The following is a 21,998-nucleotide window of genomic DNA, read 5'->3' as shown; positions in this document are numbered from 1 at the left end:
AGCCCAAAGATCTGTGGAGCATGTCCTGGCCTCCTCCCATGGATCATGAAGGGCCATCAAGGCGCTTTCCACCACCTCCACTCCACCTTTTCTGTCCTCAAGAGCACCACAATAATGGCTGGGTAACCTCTCCATCAGGAGAGCTTCATCCTAATTAGGGCAGGAGTGGAGTCGACTGCAGAAACTGAAGATTCTGTGGAGGCTATGTGAAATGATCCTGTTTCCAAAGGACACATCATCTTCCCACAATGGGGAAGTTTGCCTTGATTGCATCTGTGGGATTCTTATGTTCTTTCTTAAGAAATGTTTTGATGGTTTACTCAAAAATCCCCTGTCTGTGGGAGAACAACACAAGCGCACACTGGAGTCTGATTTTCTTTAATAGTTGGATTTCAGGACCATGTCCAGAACTACCTTCTCTGTTTTATCCAGCATTCTTAGGGTTCTGAGGTACTGGGGATGTTCCTGCATTGCTGCTGGCGACAGCTCCCAGGGGATGTGCTATCCTGAGAGATATCCTGGGAAGCTTGAAACATGAAACATGCCTCATTTGTGCTTTATGAAATACAAGCAATTTTTCTGCAAGCAGCTCCCAGAGTCAGCAAAATGCAAGGCTTTTTTTTTTTTTTTTTTGTTAGAAAAACTTCTAGGAGAGCAAGGATCGAGTTCCAACTCCTAAGTCTTCACAAGACACCCCAAAACTCCACCCTGTGCTTCAGAGCACAAGTCCAAATGCCCTTTGAGTTCTGTCAGGCTTGGGACTGCCCTGGGGAGCTGTTCTAGTGCCCGGCCACACTGTAGGAGGGGGGAGAACCTTTCCGTAATATCCAGCTTAAATCTCAGCGACACAGCTCAGCCGCTCTCACTCGCCGCGTTTTCCCACCACCGCTTCCCCTCCGGGCAGTTATCTCCTCTCTCCCTGAATCCCTCAGGCTCGTTCCCGCCTCCCCCAGCCCCTCAGGGTCGTTCCCCCCAGCCCCTCAGGGCTGTTCCCGCTTCCCCCCAGCCCCTAAGGGTTGTTCCCCCCAGCCCCTCAAGGCTGTTCCCGCCTCCCCCAGCCCCTCAGGGCTGTTCCCGCTTCCCCCCAGCCCCTCAGGGTCGTTCCCCCCAGCCCCTCAGGGCTGTTCCCGCTTTCCCCCAGCCCCTCAGGGCTGTTCCCGCTTCCCCCCAGCCCCTCAGGCTGGTTCCCGCTTTCCCCCAGCCCCTCAGGCTGGTTCCCCCCAGCCCCTCAAGGCTGTTCCTGCCTCCCCCAGCCCCTCAGGGCTGTTCCCGCTTCCCCCCAGCCCCTCAGGCTCGTTCCCCTCAGCCCCTCAGGCTCGTTCCTGCCTCCCCCTACCCCTCAGGCTCGTTCCCCTCAGCCCCTCAGGCTCGTTCCTGCCTCCCCCAGCCCCTCAGGGCTGTTCCCGCTTTCCCCCAGCCCCTCAGGCTCGTTCCCCCCAGCCCCTCAGGGCTGTTCCCACCGAGATGTTCCGCGGTCGCAGCGCTTGGTTCTCTCAGAGCGTCAGCCCGGGCCCGCGGGGGCTCTGGGGTGAGTGGGCCGGACGGCGGCCAAGTCCAGGGGAGCTCCGGGGCACCGAGCTGGCAGGAATCCGCGGGGGAATTGGGAGGAGCACAGCCTTGTCACCACTCAGGGGGAATTAGAAGGGGAGCACAGCCCCGTAATTCCTCAGCAGGACGCAGCAGTGGGAGCACAGCTTCGTAGGTCTGAGACCCACACAGCAGGGCAGAGCATGAGTCTGGCCAGTCAGTGGTGCCCCCACACTGAGGAAAACCCCTGAACAACCCTCAGGGGAGTGATGGGAGTCCCACAGCCATGGGGAGCTATCGCTTCAGGGCCCGTTTCTACAGCCCCACAACCAGCTGTGCCCATCCCAGGTTACCCCGAGGTGGGAACCCCCTGGATGCCCACCCTCATCCCACTCCCTGTTCTCCCCTGCAGCAGACGGTGGTGGCACCATCACCCACTGGCTGGATGCTGACTACCTCTTCAGCAGCGATGCAGCCCACCCCGACACCCGCAGGTGGGCAAGGAAGGCTTTTAATGTATTTAGTGGAAAGTATTAAATGGATATACTGACATCCCGTAAAAATCAAGGGGGTGTTTTTAAAGTCATGGTGTGGATCTACCAGGATCCTGCCCAGTGGGGTCAGGAAAACTCACACTAAAAACTCACACCCACACCAAGTTGTAGATTTCTCAGATCAGAGAAAAACCATCCGTGTGTTGAGAGGGGCTTAACTGTGATACATATTAAGTTAATTGTGCTGGTTTCTTGCTGGCTGTGAATTATCTGCTGGAAAATCAGCATCTTAGAGGTGATACAATTCCCAAAGAAGGAACTTGGTGCTAAAAAGCCAGCGTGAATTAATGTGAAAAGGAAGCACTGGGTAAATATGGATGGAAAAGGACTAAAATGCTTAATATAAAAAAAACAGAGGGCTATGGAATATTTGTACAAATATAAGGAAAGTCTTCAGGATCTTCCTCACTTCCTCAATATCAGTGAAAACTTGTATTTATTCATTATTTAGTAATGTAAACGTATTTATGAGGAAGGAAGCCGCAATGTTTCTTTTAGGTTTTGGTAGGCTGGACTAAGTAGTTTCTATTTAACACACCAGTGCTTAAAACTGGCTTCAAATTTTGGAATCTTTCAGCCCCTGCTCCAGCTAAGCATGGGGAATTCCAGTAAACACAGAATAAACACTTCTGCAAAAACACGCTGCCGGACCAGCCTGTTCCCCCAGGGGAATTCTGGATAATTTTTAAAATACATATATTCAATGTATATAGTTAGATAGTTTCTCATGAAAAAATGTAATCATTATGCACATCCTTAAACCCTGCAAACAAGATTTAATTCCTCTCTAAGGAGGACGGTGAGGGCTGGAGCACCCTCCACCTCCTCTCAGCTGTGAGAGCAGGAACCAGTGTGATGAAGGATAATTACAGAAAAATCCTGGCTTTGCTCTCCCCACAGTAGTTTCACCTCAAGAGCAGAGTGGGGCTGTGCAATCCCTAAAAATACATTTACCTTTTCCCCTCCTCTGGGCTGCCCTTGGGGAAGGGCTGGCAGCCGGGACTGTAATAGGACATGACTGATAGAGTCTCACAGCTGGAAAATCACAGAAAATTAGGTGCTTTTGGTAAAAATATCAGAGCAGGTTTAATGACAATAGCCCTCTAAACGTTTCAGTTTTGTTTTGCTCCCAGGTTCTCCTTTCGAAAGCAGCTCTCTTTCTCTTTTCCAGCATACACGAGAGCCTCAGTTACTTGGAGGGCAGAGCCACAGTCTTTCACTCCCGTTACCTCTCGGTGTGTGCAGACACTGGCACCAGAGGGAAGCCCTCGGTGGTTCTGGGCCACTTTGTCCTGCCCCCTGCCTGCCTGCAAGAAGGTCAGGTAAAAAATTAATCTGGGGATATTTTCCCTGGGAAATCCCCCCTGATTGCAGCCTTGGTGCAAACAGGAACTGACAGTTACTTATCTGTAGGGAGGGACTTTTCTTTCTGCTTGGGTGTGGCTCTTCCTCCCAGAGAGCAGGGTATGATCATCTATTACCACAGAATGGCTTGACCTTGAACATTGCCAGGGATGAGGCAGCCACAGCTGCTCTGGGCTACCTGTGCCAGGCCCTCAACACCCTCACAGTCAAGAATTTCTTCCCAGTATCCCATCTAATCCTGCCTTCAGTTTGAAGCCTTTCCCCTTGTCTTGTCTTGTCTTGTCACTCCAGGCACTTGTCCCAAGTCCCTCTCCAGGTCCTGGATCCCCTTTAGGCCCTGAAAGGGGCCCTGAGGTCTCCCTGGAGCCTTCTTTTCTCCAGATAAGCACCCACAGCTCTCCCAGTCTGGCTCCAGTCCTTGGAGCATGTCCATGGCCTTCTCTGAACTCTCTCCAGCAGCTCCACGTCCTTTTCTAAGGGTCCCCAGAGCTGGAGGAGTACTGCTGCTCCTGAGTGGGCCAGAGGGGCAGAATCCTCCCCTCACCTGCTGCCCACACTGTGGGACAAGCCCAGGACACGTGGCTGGGTCATATCCATGAGCTTCTCATCTACCAACACCCCCAAGTTCTTCTCCTCAGGGCTACTTTCAATCCATTCTTGCCCACCCTGATTTTGTGCTTGGGATTACCCTGGCCCAGGGGCAGGACCTTGCACCTAGGCTCGTCCCCAGAGGCGTGTGCAGGGCATCACACTGGCAGCCACCACCACAGTCCTGCTCTTTGATGCTCTCACAGTCACTAGTTTTGTTGTTCTTGGCAGAGATCAGAAAGAAAATTGGCTGGTTTATTTGGGAGAATGCAGATGCCCTTGAAGAACAGGTAAGATGAAAAATTTGTACTACACATGTATGTGCTGGAGGATGAGCTTGCACTGAGCGGGAAGCTTTCACAGGAATTCAGGGAAAAAAAAAGATATATACCACCTTTGGGTAAAGCGGCAGGCAACTCAGGAAGTGTTTAAGGATGTCCTTAGGTCATGTAGAAAGAAAACTAAAGAGGTGAAAGCGCGGTTAGAACTTAATCTGACCACCTCTGTAAAGGATAATACTTTTATAAATACTTTATTAACAAAAGGAGGGCCAAGGAAAACCATTTTTTATTGGAGTGTCCATCACCAAAGACTAAGAAAAGGCTGAATGAAGTACTTAACACCTTCCTTGCCTCAGTCTTCAACACTAAGACTGGTCGTATCAGGACTAACAGCCCCCTGAGCTGGTAGACAGGGATAGGGAGCAGAGTGGACTCCCAGAAATCCAGGAGGACGCAGTCAGTGACCTGCTGTGCCACTTAGATGGTCACAAGTCTGTGGGTCTGGATGGGATCCATCCCAGGGTGATGAGGGAGCTGGAGGAAGAGCTTGCCAAGCCACTCTTCATCATTTATCATTAGTCCTGGCTCACTGGGGAGGTCCCAGATGATGAGGTATCAATGTGACACCCATCCAGAAGAAGGGTTGGAAGGAGGATCCAGGGAATTACAGGCCTTTCAGTGTGACCTGTGGCAGGGAATGTTATGGAGGGGATCACCTTGAGTGCCATCACGCAGCACATACAGAAAAACTAAAGGATCAGACCCAGCCAGCATGGATTTAGGAGGGGCAGGTCCTACCTGACCAGCCTGATTTCCTTTCATGATGAGGGGACCCACCTGGTGGAGGAAGGAAAGGCTGTGGATGTGCCCACCTGGACATCAGCAAAGCTTTTGGCACCATTTCCCAACCTGAATGAGGGGACTGAGTCCACCACTAGCAGATACACAGATAACACCAAGTTGAGTGGGAATGTGGTTCTACTGGAGGCTAGGAAGGCTCTGCAGAGGGACCTGGACAGGCTGGATCAATGGGCCAAGGTCATTTATATGAGGGTCAACAAGGCCAATGTCTGGGTCCTGCACTTTGGCCACAACAAACCCTGCAGAGCTACGGACTGAGATGAGTGGCTGGAAAGCAGCCCAGTAAGGAAGGTCCTGGGAGTGCTGATCAACAGAAGCCAAACATGAGTCCAGGTGGCCAAGAATGCCAATGGCACCTGGCCTGTGTCAGGAGTAGGACCAGGAAGTGATTTTTCCCACTGCTGAGGCCCCAACTTAAGTGCTGTGACCAGTTCTAGACCCATCAGTTAAATTCAGGAAGGCCATTTTGGTGCCGGGGCAGGTCCAGAAAAGGGAACTGAGGGTCTGGAGCACCAGGGCCAGCTGAGGGAGCTCGGGGGGCTCAGCCTGGAGAAAAGGAGGCTCAGAGGGGCCCTTCTGGCTCTGCACAACTCCCTGACAGGAGGGTGGAGCTGTGTGGTCAGGCACTGCTCCCAGGGATCAAGGGACAGTATGACACTGCCTTGAGCTGCACCAGGAGAGGTGTAGGCTGCACATCAGAAATAATTTCTTCCCAAAAGTGGTGATTAGGCATTGGAATGAGCTGTCTGGAATGACTGGACATGGCCCTCAGTGCTCTGGTCTGGTTGGGAAGGTGATTGGCAACTGGTTGGACTCAGTGGTCTTTTCCAACCTAATTCTGCTTCCTTGTGCTTGCTGTGCTGTGTGTCCCTCCCAGCATGACATCCTCAGGGGGACAGCACTGGAAGGATTGTCTCCCTTGCCCAGATATATCTAGTCTCCTACGAGAGTGCTGTTCCAGGGATTCCAACTGCCACAGGCTGAGCTCAGCCCTTTGGTGTGATGTTTTCCTTCCCCATGTCACTGCCCACTCTCCTCTCAAAGCAACTTCCCAGCACTTTTGAAGCAGGAATGCCCTTAGATTTAAAATTTAACTCTGAATAATGCTTGAGATAATGAACCCTAAAAACTAACGCACTCAAGAGTGTGTCCCAGGTGCTCTACAGGTGACCCAGGACACAATTGTAACTCATCCTTGCGCTGATATTTACAGCCCAACGAAAACCCGACAGATGAACCGGAGGCGACAAGAAAAGACTGCGAGGAAGAAACAGAGGAGGAAGCACTAGACCTGGCTGAGAGGTATTTTCCTGCCTTGGGTGGTGGGATTTGTGTGCAACCCCGATTCCAAGCAGTCCCAACACACAGGAACTAACACGCAGATTTTTTTCCCCTCCTGATACAGCAGTGACGAAACAGACTCCGAAGCACCTGCCCAGGGAGAATTTCCATGCCGTGCCCTCCAGGAATACCCAATGAATAACATGGTGACAGGTAAATACACCTGGAAAAGGCTGCAAGATGGGGGAGATGGAGCAGGGACTCAGTGAGCCCATTTTCCCCCAGCAGGCTACACCTCTGCACGGGACATGAAGAAATACGAGGGGGAACTCCACGACTTTATCCCCGGCACCTCGGGCTACGCTGCGTACTGGGTTCAAAGCAAATTTAGCATTTACTGCAAGAAGACCAAAATGAAGAGGAGATTGTAAGGAACAGGTAGCTGGAGCAGCAAAAACTTCACTCTTAAGAGCTGCCAGATGATTTATAAATTACCTCGCTGCAGCTCAGAGTATTCCATGTGTTATTTAAGCACTGGCTACAGTTATTGTAGTATTTGGTTCTTTAAGTAACTACTTAAACTAAATTTCACAACAAACATAAATACAGCCATTCTTCCTCAAAACACAAGGTATTTTCTTTTTATTCCGGGTTGAGGTGGTGGTGGTGGTTTAAGCGTTGTTCAACTAGTTTAAGCACTTTTGCCTTGGAGGGACACACCCAACGTCTCCTTACTTTCATTTAATCAAGGAAATGTAACTTTTCCCTTCCATTTAAGCACTTGAAAGTGACCAACAGGGTTATAAAAATCTTATTTTATTGTGGTACAGCCTGACCCTGGGCTGTCCACCTGGAAGAAGCACAAGCAAACCTAGGACAGGCTCCTGCAAGCTCCAAGGAGCTGCCATGGTTGGCTGCCCCAAAGGCAGGAGAGCCTCTAAAAAACAGCTTTGCACCTCACACTCCAGACTGCCATGAAAGAACACAAAACGATGCTGCCACACATGAAGGTGTTAAATCCTCCGCATGCTCCAATGCAGCACCCCAAGAACCCACCCTCCCTCATCCCGTGGGTGTCTAAAAACCAGGCAGGATGAGATGGTTTCCTCACGTTTATTGGAAAAGCGACACACAGGGACCAACTCAGAGAGCTCCTCGGGGTGTCTTGAAGTTCATTCCCACTGTGGGCTGTGTCACCTGCAGGTTGGACAGGCTGCCAAAATCCTAGAAAACAGCATAGGAACGATGGGATCAGTCACAGGATCCTGCCCACTGACAGTGGAGGCAAGTTCCTCCAGGAAGGTGTGGGAAGTGGGAAGGTGCTGTGGCAGCACATAGGGTGGACACAGGTTTTTTAAGAAGGGGAGACCATCCTGCTCTGGAGATTGACTCCTTGGTGAGGGAATTATCAGAATGGAGGGGAAGGAACACCCCCACCCCGCCGGTGGCAAAGCCCCCACGCCTCTGCCCTTTCAAAAGCCATACATGAATTAATCCTCCCACAGGACCCCACGTGGAAGGATGCCCTTAACACCATCCAGCCACTGAGGGCAGCAGGAGCTGTGCCACGGATATGCCAGCAGCTGGGCAGGAAACAGTTGTGGCCACTAACCAGGAGCTTCAGCATTTCCTTGGTGTCCGGGTCCACTTCAATGATCTCCTGGTCAAGGGCAGAGACCTGGGGACAGAGGGGAGAGAAAAATCTATGATTGATGCAGTCCCACAACTACCTGGGAATCCCCACAGCCACTCCAGTCTCAGCCCAATGCTGTGGGGAACAGTTCCAGCAGCAGAGGCAGGAGCATCCTGATAGGACACAGCTTTTCTGACTGGACACTACAAGAGGCAGTAGAGGGAAAAGCCTGTTTTATGGCAGATCTTTGGAAACCGAGGCCCAACCTGCTCCAGGCCAAAGCTACTAAGGAGCTGGCATTGGACCCTCAACTGCACCAGTCCTCACAGTCATCAGTGGCACTCACAGCTGCTGTGTGACCCAAGTCCTCCATGGTGCCAACAAAGGCTGTCCCGCATCCAGGACCTGTGCTCCCCTACTCTTTAATCCCAGCAGAACTTCCTCCAGCCCTCTCCACACCCCAAAACTCTACAGGTTCCCTTCCCCAAGAGCAAAGTAACACCAGGATTTTTATAAGAAACCACACAGTACAGGTTTGTGTGCTGACACTGCACCAACAGCTGCAGTACGGGCACTCGTTCCCTGTAATCCCTCTCTGGTACCAGCACAGAAACCGCCAGCTCTGCCAGGAGCCGACTGGGGAGATCTAGGAAAGGGGCAAGATGTGCTGTGCCTGAAGGCTACAGGGTTTAGGGGCAACAGGATCATATTCCTATAACAAGGGAAGCCCTTCTGGACCACCTCACCCAAGCGGACAGGTGAGAACTTGACCCCATCCATCCGAGGATTCAGGCAAAGGGATTTTACCAAAACCCTCCATTCTGAGGATGCCAGCTACAGGGCAGGTTTTCAGCCACTCTGAAATAGCATCCTACTTCCCATCAAATTATTTTTCCCCGAATTTTAAGTTAGGAAAACTACACCACGAGAAGCCAGCTGCCCTTCCTGTCGCAGGTAGAAGCTTTGGAGGGATCCACCTCGGCCCCCCTGATCCAAACCCTCCGCAGCTCCTCCTAGCCGAGGGTTTGTTTTAAAGAAACTTGGGACCGTTTATGGAGATACAGGGAGGCAGGACAGAGCGATGGGGAACCTGGAGCCTCACCTCCGGGACGTAGTTGTCCCTCCTCTCCCTCTCCTCCTCCTGCAGTTTGATGGAGATGCCGCGGACAGGGCCCCTCTGGATTCGCTTCATCAAGTGGGTGACATACCTGCGGGGACACGGGGATGTCCTGGGCTTTCCCAGAGTTCATGTCACCTTTCCCCACACCCTAAATCCTGGAACCACAGCAGGATGAGGACAGCTGCCACCATCTACCCCAGCAACGTCCCACCACTTACCCCAGCATCATCCCACCACCTCCAGGGGACATCAGAGACAAAGTGTCCGACAGCAACAGGGTTTGGGGGAGACACAGACCCCCCCAAACACGGGAAAACTCTCGCACTCCTCTCCCTGCACTATCAATGACCCGGCCACGGGCGGGACCGTAATCACTTTCGAATGCAGGGCCCAGCAGGAAATCCCATGCCGCGCCTGAATCCCCCAGGACCTTCCCGATGCCCAAACTCCTTGGGGACCCCCGCAGCTGCCCAAAGCCCACCCGGGGCCCCGTGGTGCCCAAAACCCACTCGAGGCCGGCAGTGCCTCACCCCGCGATCTTGTTGCGCAGCTTCTTGCTGGGGATGATAGCGATCTCCTCGCACACGCGCTTGTTGGTATGGAAGTCGTTCCCCAGGCGCGTGTAGTACTTCTCGATGATCACCCGCGCCGCTTTTTTCACCGTCTTCGTTCGAACGCGCCCCTACACGGGGTAGGCGGGAGAGCCGCGGTCAGGCTCCGCCGAGCCCAGGCCCAGCGCCTCTCGCCTCAGCCCCCCCTTTCCCCAGCCAGCCCAGCTCCCGCCGCCGCCCACTGCCCCTCGCCCCGCTCCGTCCGGTCCCCCCCGCCGCTCCCCGCCGCGAGGGGCGCGGGCCCGCCCGAGGATGGCGGCGGATGGCGAGTCCCGGACCCACCATGGCAGCTGCAGCCGCGGAAAGAGAGCGGAGGATGGCGGCAGGCCCCGGAAACCAACGCCGCCCAGCGCGCCCCCTAGCGGCTCGGAGGTTTCCAGCGGAGGGGGGCGGGGCCGCGGCGCGGGCTCGGGAGCTCCGCAGCGCTCCCGGCTGGAGCGGCCCGGGAAGGGAAGGGAAGGGAGAGACCGGCGGTGCCCACAGCCGGCCTTCGCGGGGGGACACCGAGCACTCACTCACAGCGCCCGTGGAAGCGGCACCCAGCCCTCAAGGAGGAGGGGTGACCACAATAAGGCTGCTGCAGAGTCGCCTATGGGACCTGGAAGAATCCCAAAGCCTTCCCTGGTTCCAGGGACTTGGGGCACAGAAGATGTCCACTACAGCAGCCTAAGTCCAGCTCAGCCCTCCCCAGCCCCACAGAGGAGCCAGGGAGTCCCTTCTCCCCTCCCCGCCCTGTAAGAGCAGCACAACTCCACCGCCACAGTGGGAGAACACAGGCACCGCCAAAAGCCTCATCAACTTCTTGTTGCCATTAGGGACACTCAGACCTCGGGTAAACGGAATCTAAAAACGCATTGCCCAGCAGACAGAGTTCCCGCCTAGGTGAGTCACCCACCTACAGCATCCACCCTTCATAGGTCCATCCCTCCCCTCCCTCCCCCCAACGCACATCCATACCTTCCCCCACACCTCCAGGACACAACACCACAGCCCTCCAAGCTGTAGAGATCCCATGAAGGACACAAGGCACAAGAAAGTTTTTTTTTTTTTTTGCTGCAACGTGTTTATTATGTGCCAAAAACTACACCACAGCTTACTCCACACGTCTGTAGGAGAGTGCAGTCTTGCCTGCATATACTACAATGAGGTAGAGACTTCACACACAGCTTCACAAAACCCCACAAAGAGCAGCTGGGATATGCAACAATGCAACATCAGCTCAGCAGGGAAAAAAAAAAAATCATAGTAAAGAGGGAGAAATTATGACACTGGTTCTTTGGCACACAGCTTCCAATAGAGGGGAAAGTAACAAAATAATAATGATCAGCATAATTAAGGTCTCAAATCCCAGCAGCAGCATTTCAGTCGACTGCACTGATACTCCAAACATCTCGGGAAGGAAAGGAAAATTACTTGTCCCCTCTAAGAGAAAGGGCTCCCAGGAACCTTCCATCATCCACCAAAACGCAGCCCTTTTTTAGCTTGTTACAAAAGAAAAGGTAAGTCCTGTGACTTTGTGTGATTAAAAACCTCTATCAACCCCCCATAAGTGCAACTTAAAAAAGTGCAACAAACTATTTAAAACTATATACAGCAGCTCAGAGATCCTCATCCCATCCAGTTTCAAATCCAAAAACAAAAAAAAAAGCCTGTCCTGTCCCGTTGCAAACCCCCAGGTTTACAACGTCCTGTCAGCAGCCCCCAGACACAAATTGCAATAATGTTAAAAGCTGCCAGGAAAAGAAAAAAGTCCCTCATTTCAAACGACTTAAAAACTGTTTTTAAGAGTGTAAAAAGGAACTCGTAAAAACCCTCGAGCGTAAAATATGAAATATGATTTGGTTTAAATGAAGAGCAAAGTCTCCTTGTTGTTACAGTAAAAAACGCCAGCTGAACACCCAGGTCACACCATCCAGGTGGGGGTAAATGAATGGAAAGGCACTGTATGGCAACGGCAAAACAATGACCAATGAGACCTGCGCTCTCTCCACCAGTATTGCAAGGAATGTAAAAAAGCGCCTTTAAAAAATAAACAAACCAGGGCAGAGGCGCCTGCGGTGACTCCTCCACAACACATGGCCCTTGGTTGGTTGGGTTTATTCATTTTTGATTTTTGCTTCTCGTCAGCAAACCAGGAACCAAAGTCTGGGAACTGCAGAATGGCTTGAGGGGCACTCCCCCTCTCAAAACACCCCCAAACAAACCTCAACAAAACTCACTGTGCATTAGTGCAGAAACAAAAAGACCAGCAAGTGCAAACATGAATGTAAGATTTTTGTTGTTTTTTTTTTTCCCCATCAGTCCTCAGGAAGAACGTTCCCAGCCGGGGCTGGCTCCGGCAGGCGCCGCTGCGCTCTCCTCGTGGCAGGTTCTCCCAGGACTCCGCCCCGCACCACAGCGGCCCCTTAGCTGGAGTCCCGGTTCTTCTGGTTGCGCATCAGCGGGCGGTGGTGGCGCAGGACCTCCATGGAGTGCTGCCAGTGCCAGCACGAGCGGCAGAAATACTTGAAGCAGATCTGTGGGCAGAGCACAGGGACAACACTGGGGTGTCTCCAGCAGCAAAGGGACACCGGCAGAACCACTCCTCCTCTTCGTCGCTGCCTGGTTGCGCATGGATCCACCAGCACAGCGGATCCATGAGTTGGAGAGAATGCCAGCGATGCTGTGGAGGGTCTGTTGTGCCCAGCTTCCATCTTTTGAACAGGTTTGGAAATCGGGCCCCGGGCACTGGGGCAGCAGCTGAGTTCGCCAGGGCTCCCATCACTCCCATGGCATCCCTGTCCCCTGCTCATATCCCATCCCAGCTCTGCAGGAAGCTGCCAGAGCCCAGCCAGCTTTCTTTGCCTGCAGCGGGGCAATGTCAGCCAGAGTTCCCTGTGCCTCAGCCAGCCCCAGGCACATGCACCCCAACCCCAGCTCATCATGGCTCACAGAGCAGCAGCTTCCCCTGCCCTCAGGGGCACCAGTACTTCCCACACTAGTTCCCAGTGCTGGCACAGTACCAGCAAACTGCAGCACTCCTGGCTCAGAGGCAGGCGGTGTCCAGGAAGGCTGCACCAACTCCAAAACAAGGCCATTCTCCCAGATGGGCCCCATCTTGCCCACTGGGCAAGAACCAGTGTATATATCCCCAAAATCCAGCAGCTGGGCCTGCTCCTCCTCAAGAAAACCCCTAAGCACAAGCTGCAGGAGAACTGGCCTTACCTGGTCTCTACAGAAGAATGGGCCAGGCTGAGCATTGCACACTTGGCACATGGAGTCCTCCAGGTACGGGTCAATCTGAACCTGCAGGAAAAGGAGGCAGTGGGCATGGAGCACCAGGTAGACTGCCCTCTCCCTGGGTACCTCAAACCCATCCCCAGCAGCACCCCTAGGGCTGGCAGAGCAGCAGCCCCACTTTGGGCAGGGTCCATGAATGCTGGTGCTCCTAGCAGTACCACCTATGATGCAGACCCCTCCATGGGCTGCCTCACCAGCCCCACTCACCTTCTTGGTAAACTTGGTGGTTTTGATCTCCACAAATGCAGCAGTCACAGCCTTCAGGTAACTGTGCTGGTTGTTGAAGGTGACACGGCCTGACCCTGGAATGAGCCAGACCACAACTGTTAGAGAGGAACAGCAGAGATCAAGAGGGAACCACTGCCAGCACCACCCTTTCCCCAGTGCCCCTCAGACAGGGAACAGCTTTGACATAGATTTGGTATCCAGGGCTTGGGGGCTCTTCCTGCCTCCTTCTCCAGGTACCACATTCCCAGGAAAAGCAGGACTACACACTACACCTGAAATACACCACTGCTGAGACAGTTCAACAGATTTTATTTCCAGCCTCCCCCTCACCCCAGAGCCTTGTGTTTTGCAGTCTCATTGCTAGTCAGCAGCATTCCAGCACCGCTCGCTTCCAGCCAAATTCTGCTAAGCTCCAAGACTGACACTGGCAGATCTCTACAGCTCAGCCACAGCACTAAGTGCCACCCCAAACCCATCCATTTCCCTCCCAAAGCAATGCACAGAACACAGGCAGGGGGGCCTGGATCCCATTTGGGGTTACAGGAGATGCCCTCAGTCAGCACAACCAACCAAGGTACAGCTTAGTTACCAAAACTGAGCTCTGATTGCTGTGATTTTAGGACAGCTCCAAGAGGAGAAGGAAGTGCCACCAAGCTGTTGGGAGACAGATCTTGCCCACTTGGAGCAACCTGGGCATGAACCACATGAGGTTGGGGTCATGTACTGGGATCTCAAAGGGCCAAAAGAGGGAGACTGTCCCCCCTAAAGGCACTTCAGAGGCTTTGCAGCACCACGTGTGTGTCCTAAACCTGAGCCTGCCCAGCAAAGCTTGATTGCTATCCAAGGACAGTGACCAAGCAGTGACAGCTCTGCGCTACCAAGCTCTGACACTTGCTGCCTGGCAACACCAGGTCCCTCCAAATCCGTGACTAGCTGCAGCCTGAGCCTGAAAAGCTGATCCTCAGGCACAGGCTGTAGGGGTTTTCCAACAGACCAGCCACCTCAGTGCTGTCCCCTGGCCCGTGAGGTCTTCAGGGAAGTACCCATGTCATGACATACCATGTTTCAACTCTGGTGACAAGAGCCCAACAGTGGGTTAAGACCCACAGCTGTCTCTACCCTGGTAATGTAAAAGCAGCTACAGCAGCATCCAGCAACCTCTAACAGCACTGGACAAGGACAGAAAACCTCAACGCCTTAAGGCATATTCAAAACTTCAGGCTGCTTCGGAATGATCCAGGACCTTCCAATTCCCAGGCACATCAGCTCTATCAGCCCTCTTCAAGGCTGGTCTTGCCTCCCCCGGGGCCAGGAGATAAAAAGCACAGACTGTAGAAGAGTCAGCATCTGCTGACTCTGAGCCTGGCACCTCCAACTGAAGGACAAGCCAAGGGCACACCGCAGCCTCCTCAAAGCACGGCAGGGGTGACCACCAATCCCAGGGGAATCATCACTTACCTATGGGATACTTGTGCTTGTCAGTGTCAATGCCAGCATAGACCACTCCTCCAAACAGGTCATACATGATAGCTGCCAGGGCTTCTGCATTCAGCATCCCATGCAGGGCCCCCACAAACACTGTCTTGCTGGGGTCCAGCCGCTGCGAGGGGCTGCGCACGAAGTTGCTGTCAGCCAGCACCCATGGGATCACCTGCACCTGCAACCAGGAGCACCCCTGAAACTCAGACTTCACCCCAAGCTCCAAATGTCATTTGTTATCTATTGCTGCTTAGGGTCCACATCCATCTAGAGCTCCAGACAGCCCACAAGGGGACAAAACCAACTCGGCTTCCAGCCAAACTAGAACTCAAACCAGCAGTTTCCTGGGAAAATCCACATCCCTCCACCAGTAGTTACAGCTCAGTCAGGTACCTGCCAGCACAGGAGCCTGATGTTGGAGGGGAACACTGGAATAATCACCCAGTGCCAGCTCCATCATGAGCTCCCATCTGCTCTGCAGCTGATGGTGGTCTGTGGAGAGAAGCTTCTGGGAGAACTAAATCACCGAGCACAGAAGCACTTCCAATTGCCAGACACCAGGAGAGCTGTCTACAGCACAATTAGTTTGTGCCTGTCTACATTAAGAGCTACATCTCCATCCTGTAACTCCCTGAATTCAGGCAGTTGTCCATGATCTGAGGTCCCCCTTTCCCATAAGCCCAAGTGGATCCTCTGGCATCCACAGTACCCCAAAACACAGGTCAGCCAGCGAAGGCCACACTGGAGAGCAGCCTGGGATCCAAAATATCTGCCTGCCAAGCATTTGCTCTGCAAGCAGAGGAGGCCTGACAAAGTGTCTGAGGGATCTCAGTCTGCCTTTACAAGCAAAGGTGTGATGGAAACAGCACAGAGCACTCAAGTAACTGTTTCTGTGCTCTGTCCCAACCAAGTGAAGCCTGAAGGCAGGGTCTGCCACCAGCCCAGGAGCTCCAGGTTGGTTTGACATAACCTGTTCTGAGGGACACACTGATCCCCTACCACAGGCACAGTGCACTCAGCCATCCAGGAGCCAGTATGCCTTGGCTGCTGTTCCAGCCCTGCTTCTCTTTCCTCTAGGGATCTCCCTCCACATGTCCTGCTGCCATGTCAGGCTGCTCTCACAGCTCTGCTCACCTCTTTGCAGCGCATCCTACGGCTGGACATCTTGAAGTAGTACTCACTGAGCCCATCGGGGCTCAGCAGGTCCCGGGAGCACGCCTGGAGCAGTGCACGCACCGACTTCTCCGACTCAAACACCAGGTAGACATATCCTTTTGGAAGGGAAGGGAAAGAAGCAGCTGTTAGAGCTGTGGTGGAGGAGAAACAGATCATCCCAGTTTGTAGACATCCTCAAAATCACGCTTGGGTGCCACCTGAAGTATCTGTGTGGTAGCTCTTGCTGTTGCCAGCAGGCTCTTGTGTATAAGCCAATCTGGGAAGAGCCCAAACCCAAGCACAGCATGACAAGCAGGATACCCAGGGCCAGGGCCACAGGGGCCACTATCTGTCATCCACAAACCACACCTGGACATGCCAGGTGGGCACCACCAGCCTGGCCACAACGAGGTCTGCAGAAAAACAGACCCTGCTTCATATTTAGGATTGTCTGGCTCAAATACAGTCCAGGGTTTTAAAAGTCCCTGGATGCCAGGGACTCTACCTCACATTGCTCCAGTGACTGAATGAGGCCATCAGGCACTATGGGGCCTCTAAATCAGCAACTTCCTACCCTGTAACTAATTCCTGCTTACACAATATATCAGCCCAGCTGCACATGCTGGCAGTGGGGTCAGCAGCTGTTCTGGAGCTGCAGCCTTTCATAGGGCTCCAGAAACACCCAAAGAAGGATCCCCAGCCCACAGTTCTGTCCAACCCTGCTAGGGGTGGGTGAGGACACTGGGTTTGGGGTGCCAGTGATCTGTAGTTTAAGTGCAGACCAAAGTGAGGGCAGGACCATTAGGCCAGGTGCTCTTTACCAACCAGTCACCAGCATGCAGCTGCACCATCCCAGCATCCGTGCTGTAACATAGCATGGGAAAAAAATAACCCTACCGTGTTTGGTATTACCTTTAGGCATATTACCTTTGGGAGGACAGCGTGGGTGTTTGCCATCCTTACCAGGCCACTCCACACTCAGGGAGCCAAAAACACGGAAAGTGTTGATCAGCCCAGCTACAGACAGAAGGAGAAAGGTCAGTGTCTCCCCCCATGGACCTGAAAAAGCTCTGTTCTCAATGTCAACACCCAAGGGCTTGGTGTGAGGCATCACCTTCCAGGGGCTGCTTACCTTCCGTAATGTCCCATGGGACTCCTCCCAGGAACACTTTGCAGGAGTAGACAGGGTTCTTGTAGTTTCGGGGAGGCAGCTGCCCACTCCAGGCGCAGGTTGCTTCATTCACAGCTTGGAGAAGACGACAGTAATACTCAGTACAGGATCATTTCCTTCTCACCCTCCGACAGGTTTTCCCATGTTCCCCAACTACAAGCTGAGCAGAGCTGCACAGCCACACGCAGCTGCCCAGACCCACCTGTTCTCTTCACAGGTAGAGCAAGAGTCAGGCTTGTGCCTGGAACAAACTCTGTTCAGCCAGTGTCTACGCAGAGAACACCTGCCCTCCCCTCAAGTGTGGGACCATCCCCTGGACCCCCCTCTGAACTCACCTGCCGCCTGCCGATGAAGCCGGGCTTCTCTTTCAATACTGAAGGGGTCTTCTGGAGAGTCCAGAAAATCCCAGGAAGGCCACGCAGATGCTCCAGGCCATCTTTTCGATGCACTGGCCGGAGAGGAAGTTACTGCAGCCAGGGCAGCTTGATCTTGATCGAGCTGGGATCCCACACCCATCTTCAAGGGGTCTCTTGACACCCCACTGAGAGGCAAGAAGGGCAGAGGAGGGGATATGCGAAGGCTTGACTGCAAGAGAAAGGCCACAATGAAATCCAGCTCTGAGTAAGAGCACATAATGCCACCCGCAGGTGAGGCATCACACTGGGGCCCTGCCCTTGCCCATGGCAAGAGAGGGAGCTGTCAGGGATCTCCTGAGACCCTTCTGAGGCCTGGCAGAGGCAAGAAAACACCCTGGCACCCTAGGAAAGCCCTGGCCCATTCTCTACTGAACCCATGCCCATGATCAGCAGCAAGGATTCTTAAGCAGGAGGCACTTCACAGACCACCAAGTCAACAGCTACCCTGGCTATACAGCCTCATGAACAGTGTCATCCCTGGGGAGCACCAGCCACCCCAGAAAGAGCCTCACGCTCTGTGCTGCGCCCACAGCGGGGAGGGCTTGTTGGAAGTGCCCGTGGACTCCACAGGTACCAGCTGGATCTCACCCTCACAGCCCAGCTCCAGGGCTGCCTGACCAGGGAGTGGGCCCCACAGACCACAGCCCCTCCCAGGGCAGAAGGAGGGAAAGCTCAGATTAATGCAACAGCAGGGAAGCAAGATGCTGCACAGCTCCATGCCAGCTGTGCTGCAAATCTGTCCCTCGCTGCCACAGCAGCCGCCCACGCCAGGGCCATGCTGAGTCCTTCCCTTTACAGACAAGGCCAGCACAGAGCCCCGTGTCCTGCACCACCTGCCACCATCACTGCCTGGGTGCTGCAGTCACTTAGCACATCCTGCTTCTCCTGGGTGAATCACAGCAGAATCAACCCCATATCCAGTCAGCTCTGTCCTTCACACCCATCCCAAAACACAGGGGTCAAGGCCAGAGCCACACCACAGCAGAGCCTGGAGCAGCTCCTGGCTTTATCCTCCTGTGCCAAGGCCAGGCCACACAGCAGCATCCCACAGCTGGCTGGAGCCAGGCTGTCCTGCTGGCAGCCAGAGCTGCCACCTGCACCCACCATGGACCTATTGGAGCACACTGAGGCAGCCAGACAGACACTTGCTCCCTGCCTTTCAAATTTAACTGTGCTTTAGGGAATGGGAGCAGGCTAGACCCAGTTTGCTCTAGAAGAAACCACCCTGAGATGGACAAGTGCAGTCAGCAAATGGGAAGAGTAATGGAAGTCAAGGACAGTAGCTCCTGAAGTCCAGGCTGGATCAGCCACCTCTCTGCTGGGATCAGGGCACAGATACCACCCTGCCACATACCAGCTCAAGAACTCAAGATCCCTCTGGGAGCTACTGTAACCCAGTAGGGCTGCAAGCACAGACCCAAAAAGCCAGAACGTTAGCTTAGAAGAAAAAAATATGAGGATACTGCTGGCTTGTGCTGGAGGACTATATGAGCAGCCTCTCTCCCAAACCCCGGGCTGTGCCAGTGTGTGCACAACAGCTCCTCCCAGCATTCCCTCCCATTCCTGAGTGGGCAGGGCTCTAAGCTGGCAGCTCCACTCAGCTATTCTGTGCTCCTCCAAAAAACAAACAAAAAAAAAACCAAAAACCCAAGACCCCAGGACCCAAACTTACAATCAAGTCTGAGAGGTGGTCAGAACCAGAGCTGAACCCACTGGTGTCCGAGTCTGAGGGGCTGCTGGAGCGGGAGTCCAGGAGGGAGCGGGAGTTCCTCAGCGACGGTGTGGAAAACTTTTCAGGCAGGTCTGAACCCATGGGGTCTAAAGGCAGAAAACCCAGCGGGGGCTTCCCCAGGACGTTCCCAAGAGGGTTACTCAGCATGCCGAGAACTGCAACAGAGAGGGACAGAGTCTGTCAGGGCTGCAGCACAACACTGCTCCTTCCTCCTGTGGCCCAGGAGGCCACTGGGCTCCTGTCAGCCCACAGACAATGTCTGGGATGTGGCACCTCTCATGTTTGCCATCACTTGGGCCCATGGTGCTGCACAGAACCCAGAGCAGCCTGGTGTGGCTGACAAACATGAAGGTGGGTTATGAGACAGACTGGCCAGAAGAACCAACTTCATCTGGAAGAAGTTCAGAGCTCCTGCATCCCACATTATGGACCTCAGAAGTGCTCTGGGACAGGGCCCTCTGCCTAGTCCATGCCATTCCCTGCCACTTGTCCCAGACCAAGCTGGTGCTCGGGGGGGGCAGCTCCCCAGGCATGGGGGCACACACCACTGGCAGGCACACCTGGCCCACCAGCACAAATTTTCAGACTCTTGAGGTGGGACACCGCTCACATCATCCCTGCCAGGAGCTGGCTGTGGGCAGCAGGAAGGTGCCAGCCTCAGCTGCTGACAGAGGCTTCATTATCCCTGGCGTGTGCTCACAGCAAGTCTATCTGGTCAGTCCTCTGCCCCAGAGCCTGCAGACAAGGATATGTCAGACTGCTTCCCCTACATTGCAGGTTTTCCTCCCACTCAGGAGAATCCAGGAAAATGCCTCCCTACAAAGAACTGCTTCTGAGCAGAAGACCAGGCCATCCAAAGGCCATAAAGTCACATCCTGGTCAGTCATGTGGGGGCAGCCACCACCCACAAGGAGAGGGAATGTAGGGCAGGGAGCCCACAGGGGCACAGCATCAGCCAGCCTACTCAGAAACAGCAAGTCTCAGCAAGCCAAATGTGTACCCAAGCCAAGCGAAAAAAGCAAAACATTCAGAAATGGTTTTAATTATTCACAGGCTGCAAAACAAGGCAGCTTACCCTGAAGCTTTCAGTTTTTAGCAAAGCAAATTTGGGATCCACTCAAGATCCTCCAAGCCCCAGCTGATCTCAGCAAGCTGAACCACAAGGTTTTAACCCAGGTTATCAGCAGATCCTATACAGATGAGGATTAATAATCCAAACCACCAGCCAAATCAGGAGAGTGACAACACCATTGTGCTCGACTGCACTATGGTCAGACACCAGTACAGTGTGGTGTCAGCACCAGGGAGAGCTGCTGAGCACGACTGAGGAGAGATGCTGGGATAAACCTATCCCAAGCTGCATTATCCAGCAGCACACCTGCCATGAAGCTGGCATCTCCAGCTCCACACTTGGGGACAAACCTCACCATCCCAACAGTGTCTTCACACACATACAGGTGGGTCCTTTACTTGAAGCATCTCCCTCAACTCAAGGCAGAGCCCTCAGCAGTAGTCACAACATCTTCCCACATTTGCAGAGCCTCATCCCTGCCAGAGTTCCTGTTTTGGCTACATCAAGGGACTAAGAACTCACCTCTGACCACACTAAGAAAGGTCCCTCCTGCTCTGTGCTCTCCTGGACAGGCAGCACCTGTATTCTCACCCAGCCCTGCAGCCACAGGAAAATACTGGCCAGCCCAGCAGTCCTTACCTGGGCAGAGCCAGACAGCAGGAGCCCTGGGACCAAGGGAATGTGAAACAGCCAGAGAGGAGATGCTCCCTCCTAGTCACAGCTCCAAGCAGGACACAGCATCTCCCAGCCCCAGCAAGCTGCACTCGCTGCTCTGCCGACTTCTCTGAAGCCACGTGATGTGTTTAAAAATACAGCCAGCGTATTGTTCTGGGGAGACAGCTGAATCTGTCCAACAGGCTCCAAAATCTGATTAGTCACTAAACAGCACAAGAGGCAAAGCAAAGCAGCTGATCCTACAGCCCCAAGCCTTGCTGCCAACAAACGCTCCCACGCTGACACCCTCCTCCTTCCCCCCAGCCAGTGAGGACCGTGGGTTTGGAATGCCAGCAGCCCTGTGCTGACCTTAGCTGCACAGCATTCCAGAGACCTGCAGCAGCTAATGCCAGGCAGACTGCTACCAGAATGCCTGCCCCGCATCTTGTCAGCAGAGATGTGCAACCAGAACTCTATTTAGGAAGCAACAGCAAGGGTTTGGGGCTCATTGGGAGCTCCCAGTGGTATTACAGGATCCAGCTGCTCTACCCAGTTTATGGTACCCTCATCTCTGCCACCACATACACATTTCTCCCATGATTTCTCCGCTCTCAACAGCAGCTACAAAACCAGTAAGGCCAGTAGAAGCACACGGAAGTGGCAGGATTACTGGCCTTTAAAAGGTTCTACTGTTTGGGCATCTACCACCACACAAAATCCTGCTAGCTTCAACTGTCCTGATCCTAACCTCATGTGCTGGAAGTGCTGACATCCTGCTGTTAACATGGATGGATTCCATCCAGTCCAGCAGCTTGGACAGCTCTGCACTGGCAGCACTTGATTACACACCCTACAGGACAAACTGAGCTTGTGGGAGACCCCACATCACTCCAGGGGGCTTGACTCTGCTTCACCTGGTACCCTGCCTCCACCTGGTACAGCTGCTTACAGGGACATTGGGAGGGAAAACCCATGACCTCAACTCAGCATT

The 21,998-nt window shown here is 53.6% G+C and overlaps 3 protein-coding genes and 1 non-coding gene across 8 annotated transcripts in view; 1 reads left to right on the top strand and 3 right to left on the bottom strand.

The window, feature by feature from the left end:
- The first annotated feature begins 1,464 nt into the window (after nt 1-1,464).
- Nucleotides 1,465-6,898, top strand: TERB2 (telomere repeat binding bouquet formation protein 2). The gene is made up of 7 exons (XM_062501528.1): nt 1,465-1,528; nt 1,940-2,021; nt 3,253-3,398; nt 4,266-4,324; nt 6,390-6,478; nt 6,582-6,670; nt 6,746-6,898. The coding sequence occupies exons 1-7, from the start codon at nt 1,465-1,467 to the stop codon at nt 6,886-6,888; spliced, it is 672 nt and encodes a 223-aa protein (XP_062357512.1). The 3' UTR covers nt 6,889-6,898.
- A 656-nt stretch (nt 6,899-7,554) lies between these two features.
- Nucleotides 7,555-10,166, bottom strand: RPS17 (ribosomal protein S17). The gene is made up of 5 exons (XM_062501298.1): nt 10,104-10,166; nt 9,741-9,892; nt 9,193-9,298; nt 8,070-8,135; nt 7,555-7,681 (listed from the first exon to the last, which is right to left on the bottom strand). Exons 1-5 carry the CDS (start codon nt 10,104-10,106, stop codon nt 7,601-7,603), a joined length of 408 nt encoding a protein of 135 aa, XP_062357282.1. The 5' UTR covers nt 10,107-10,166; the 3' UTR covers nt 7,555-7,600.
- LOC134049408 (small nucleolar RNA SNORA71) lies at nt 9,472-9,599 on the bottom strand. Its single transcript, XR_009933606.1, has one exon. It is a non-coding gene; the product is annotated as a small nucleolar RNA SNORA71 (small nucleolar RNA).
- A 2,060-nt stretch (nt 10,167-12,226) lies between the features above and the next one.
- Nucleotides 12,227-21,998, bottom strand: part of CPEB1 (cytoplasmic polyadenylation element binding protein 1) — a 36,948-nt gene continuing 27,176 nt past the window's right edge. For 3 of the 5 annotated variants that reach the window (XM_062501229.1, XM_062501228.1, XM_062501232.1), the window contains 9 exons: nt 19,222-19,436; nt 17,469-17,718; nt 17,095-17,208; nt 16,875-16,979; nt 15,942-16,078; nt 14,787-14,985; nt 13,308-13,402; nt 13,026-13,106; nt 12,227-12,337 (listed from right to left, as the gene is read on the bottom strand). In XM_062501229.1, coding sequence (XP_062357213.1) covers nt 12,227-12,337; nt 13,026-13,106; nt 13,308-13,402; nt 14,787-14,985; nt 15,942-16,078; nt 16,875-16,979; nt 17,095-17,208; nt 17,469-17,718; nt 19,222-19,436 — 1,307 coding nt within the window. The remainder of the gene's footprint in view (nt 12,338-13,025; nt 13,107-13,307; nt 13,403-14,786; nt 14,986-15,941; nt 16,079-16,874; nt 16,980-17,094; nt 17,209-17,468; nt 17,719-19,221; nt 19,437-21,998) is intronic. The other 2 variants (XM_062501230.1, XM_062501231.1) reach the window with 2 other exon arrangements.

Source organism: Cinclus cinclus, chromosome 13 (assembly GCF_963662255.1).
Source record: "Cinclus cinclus chromosome 13, bCinCin1.1, whole genome shotgun sequence".
NCBI classification, from domain to species: Eukaryota; Metazoa; Chordata; class Aves; order Passeriformes; family Cinclidae; genus Cinclus; species Cinclus cinclus.
Note: the sequence above shows the minus strand (reverse complement) of the source record. Positions and strands in the feature narration are given on the sequence as shown.

Excerpts from the sequence above, each read along its gene's own strand:
- TERB2 (XM_062501528.1), top strand. The coding sequence starts at position 1,465 with ATGTTCCGCGGTCGCAGCGCTTGGTTCTCTCAGAGCGTCAGCCCGGGC. Across the intron at positions 3,399-4,265 it reads CCCTGCCTGCCTGCAAGAAG|AGATCAGAAAGAAAATTGGC; the intron begins GTCAGGTAAAAA and ends TGTTCTTGGCAG. Across the intron at positions 6,671-6,745 it reads AATGAATAACATGGTGACAG|GCTACACCTCTGCACGGGAC; the intron begins GTAAATACACCT and ends TTCCCCCAGCAG.
- RPS17 (XM_062501298.1), bottom strand. Across the intron at positions 9,299-9,740 it reads CTGCGCAACAAGATCGCGGG|GTATGTCACCCACTTGATGA; the intron begins GTGAGGCACTGC and ends GTGTCCCCGCAG. Across the intron at positions 8,136-9,192 it reads GGGACAACTACGTCCCGGAG|GTCTCTGCCCTTGACCAGGA; the intron begins GTGAGGCTCCAG and ends CTCTGTCCCCAG.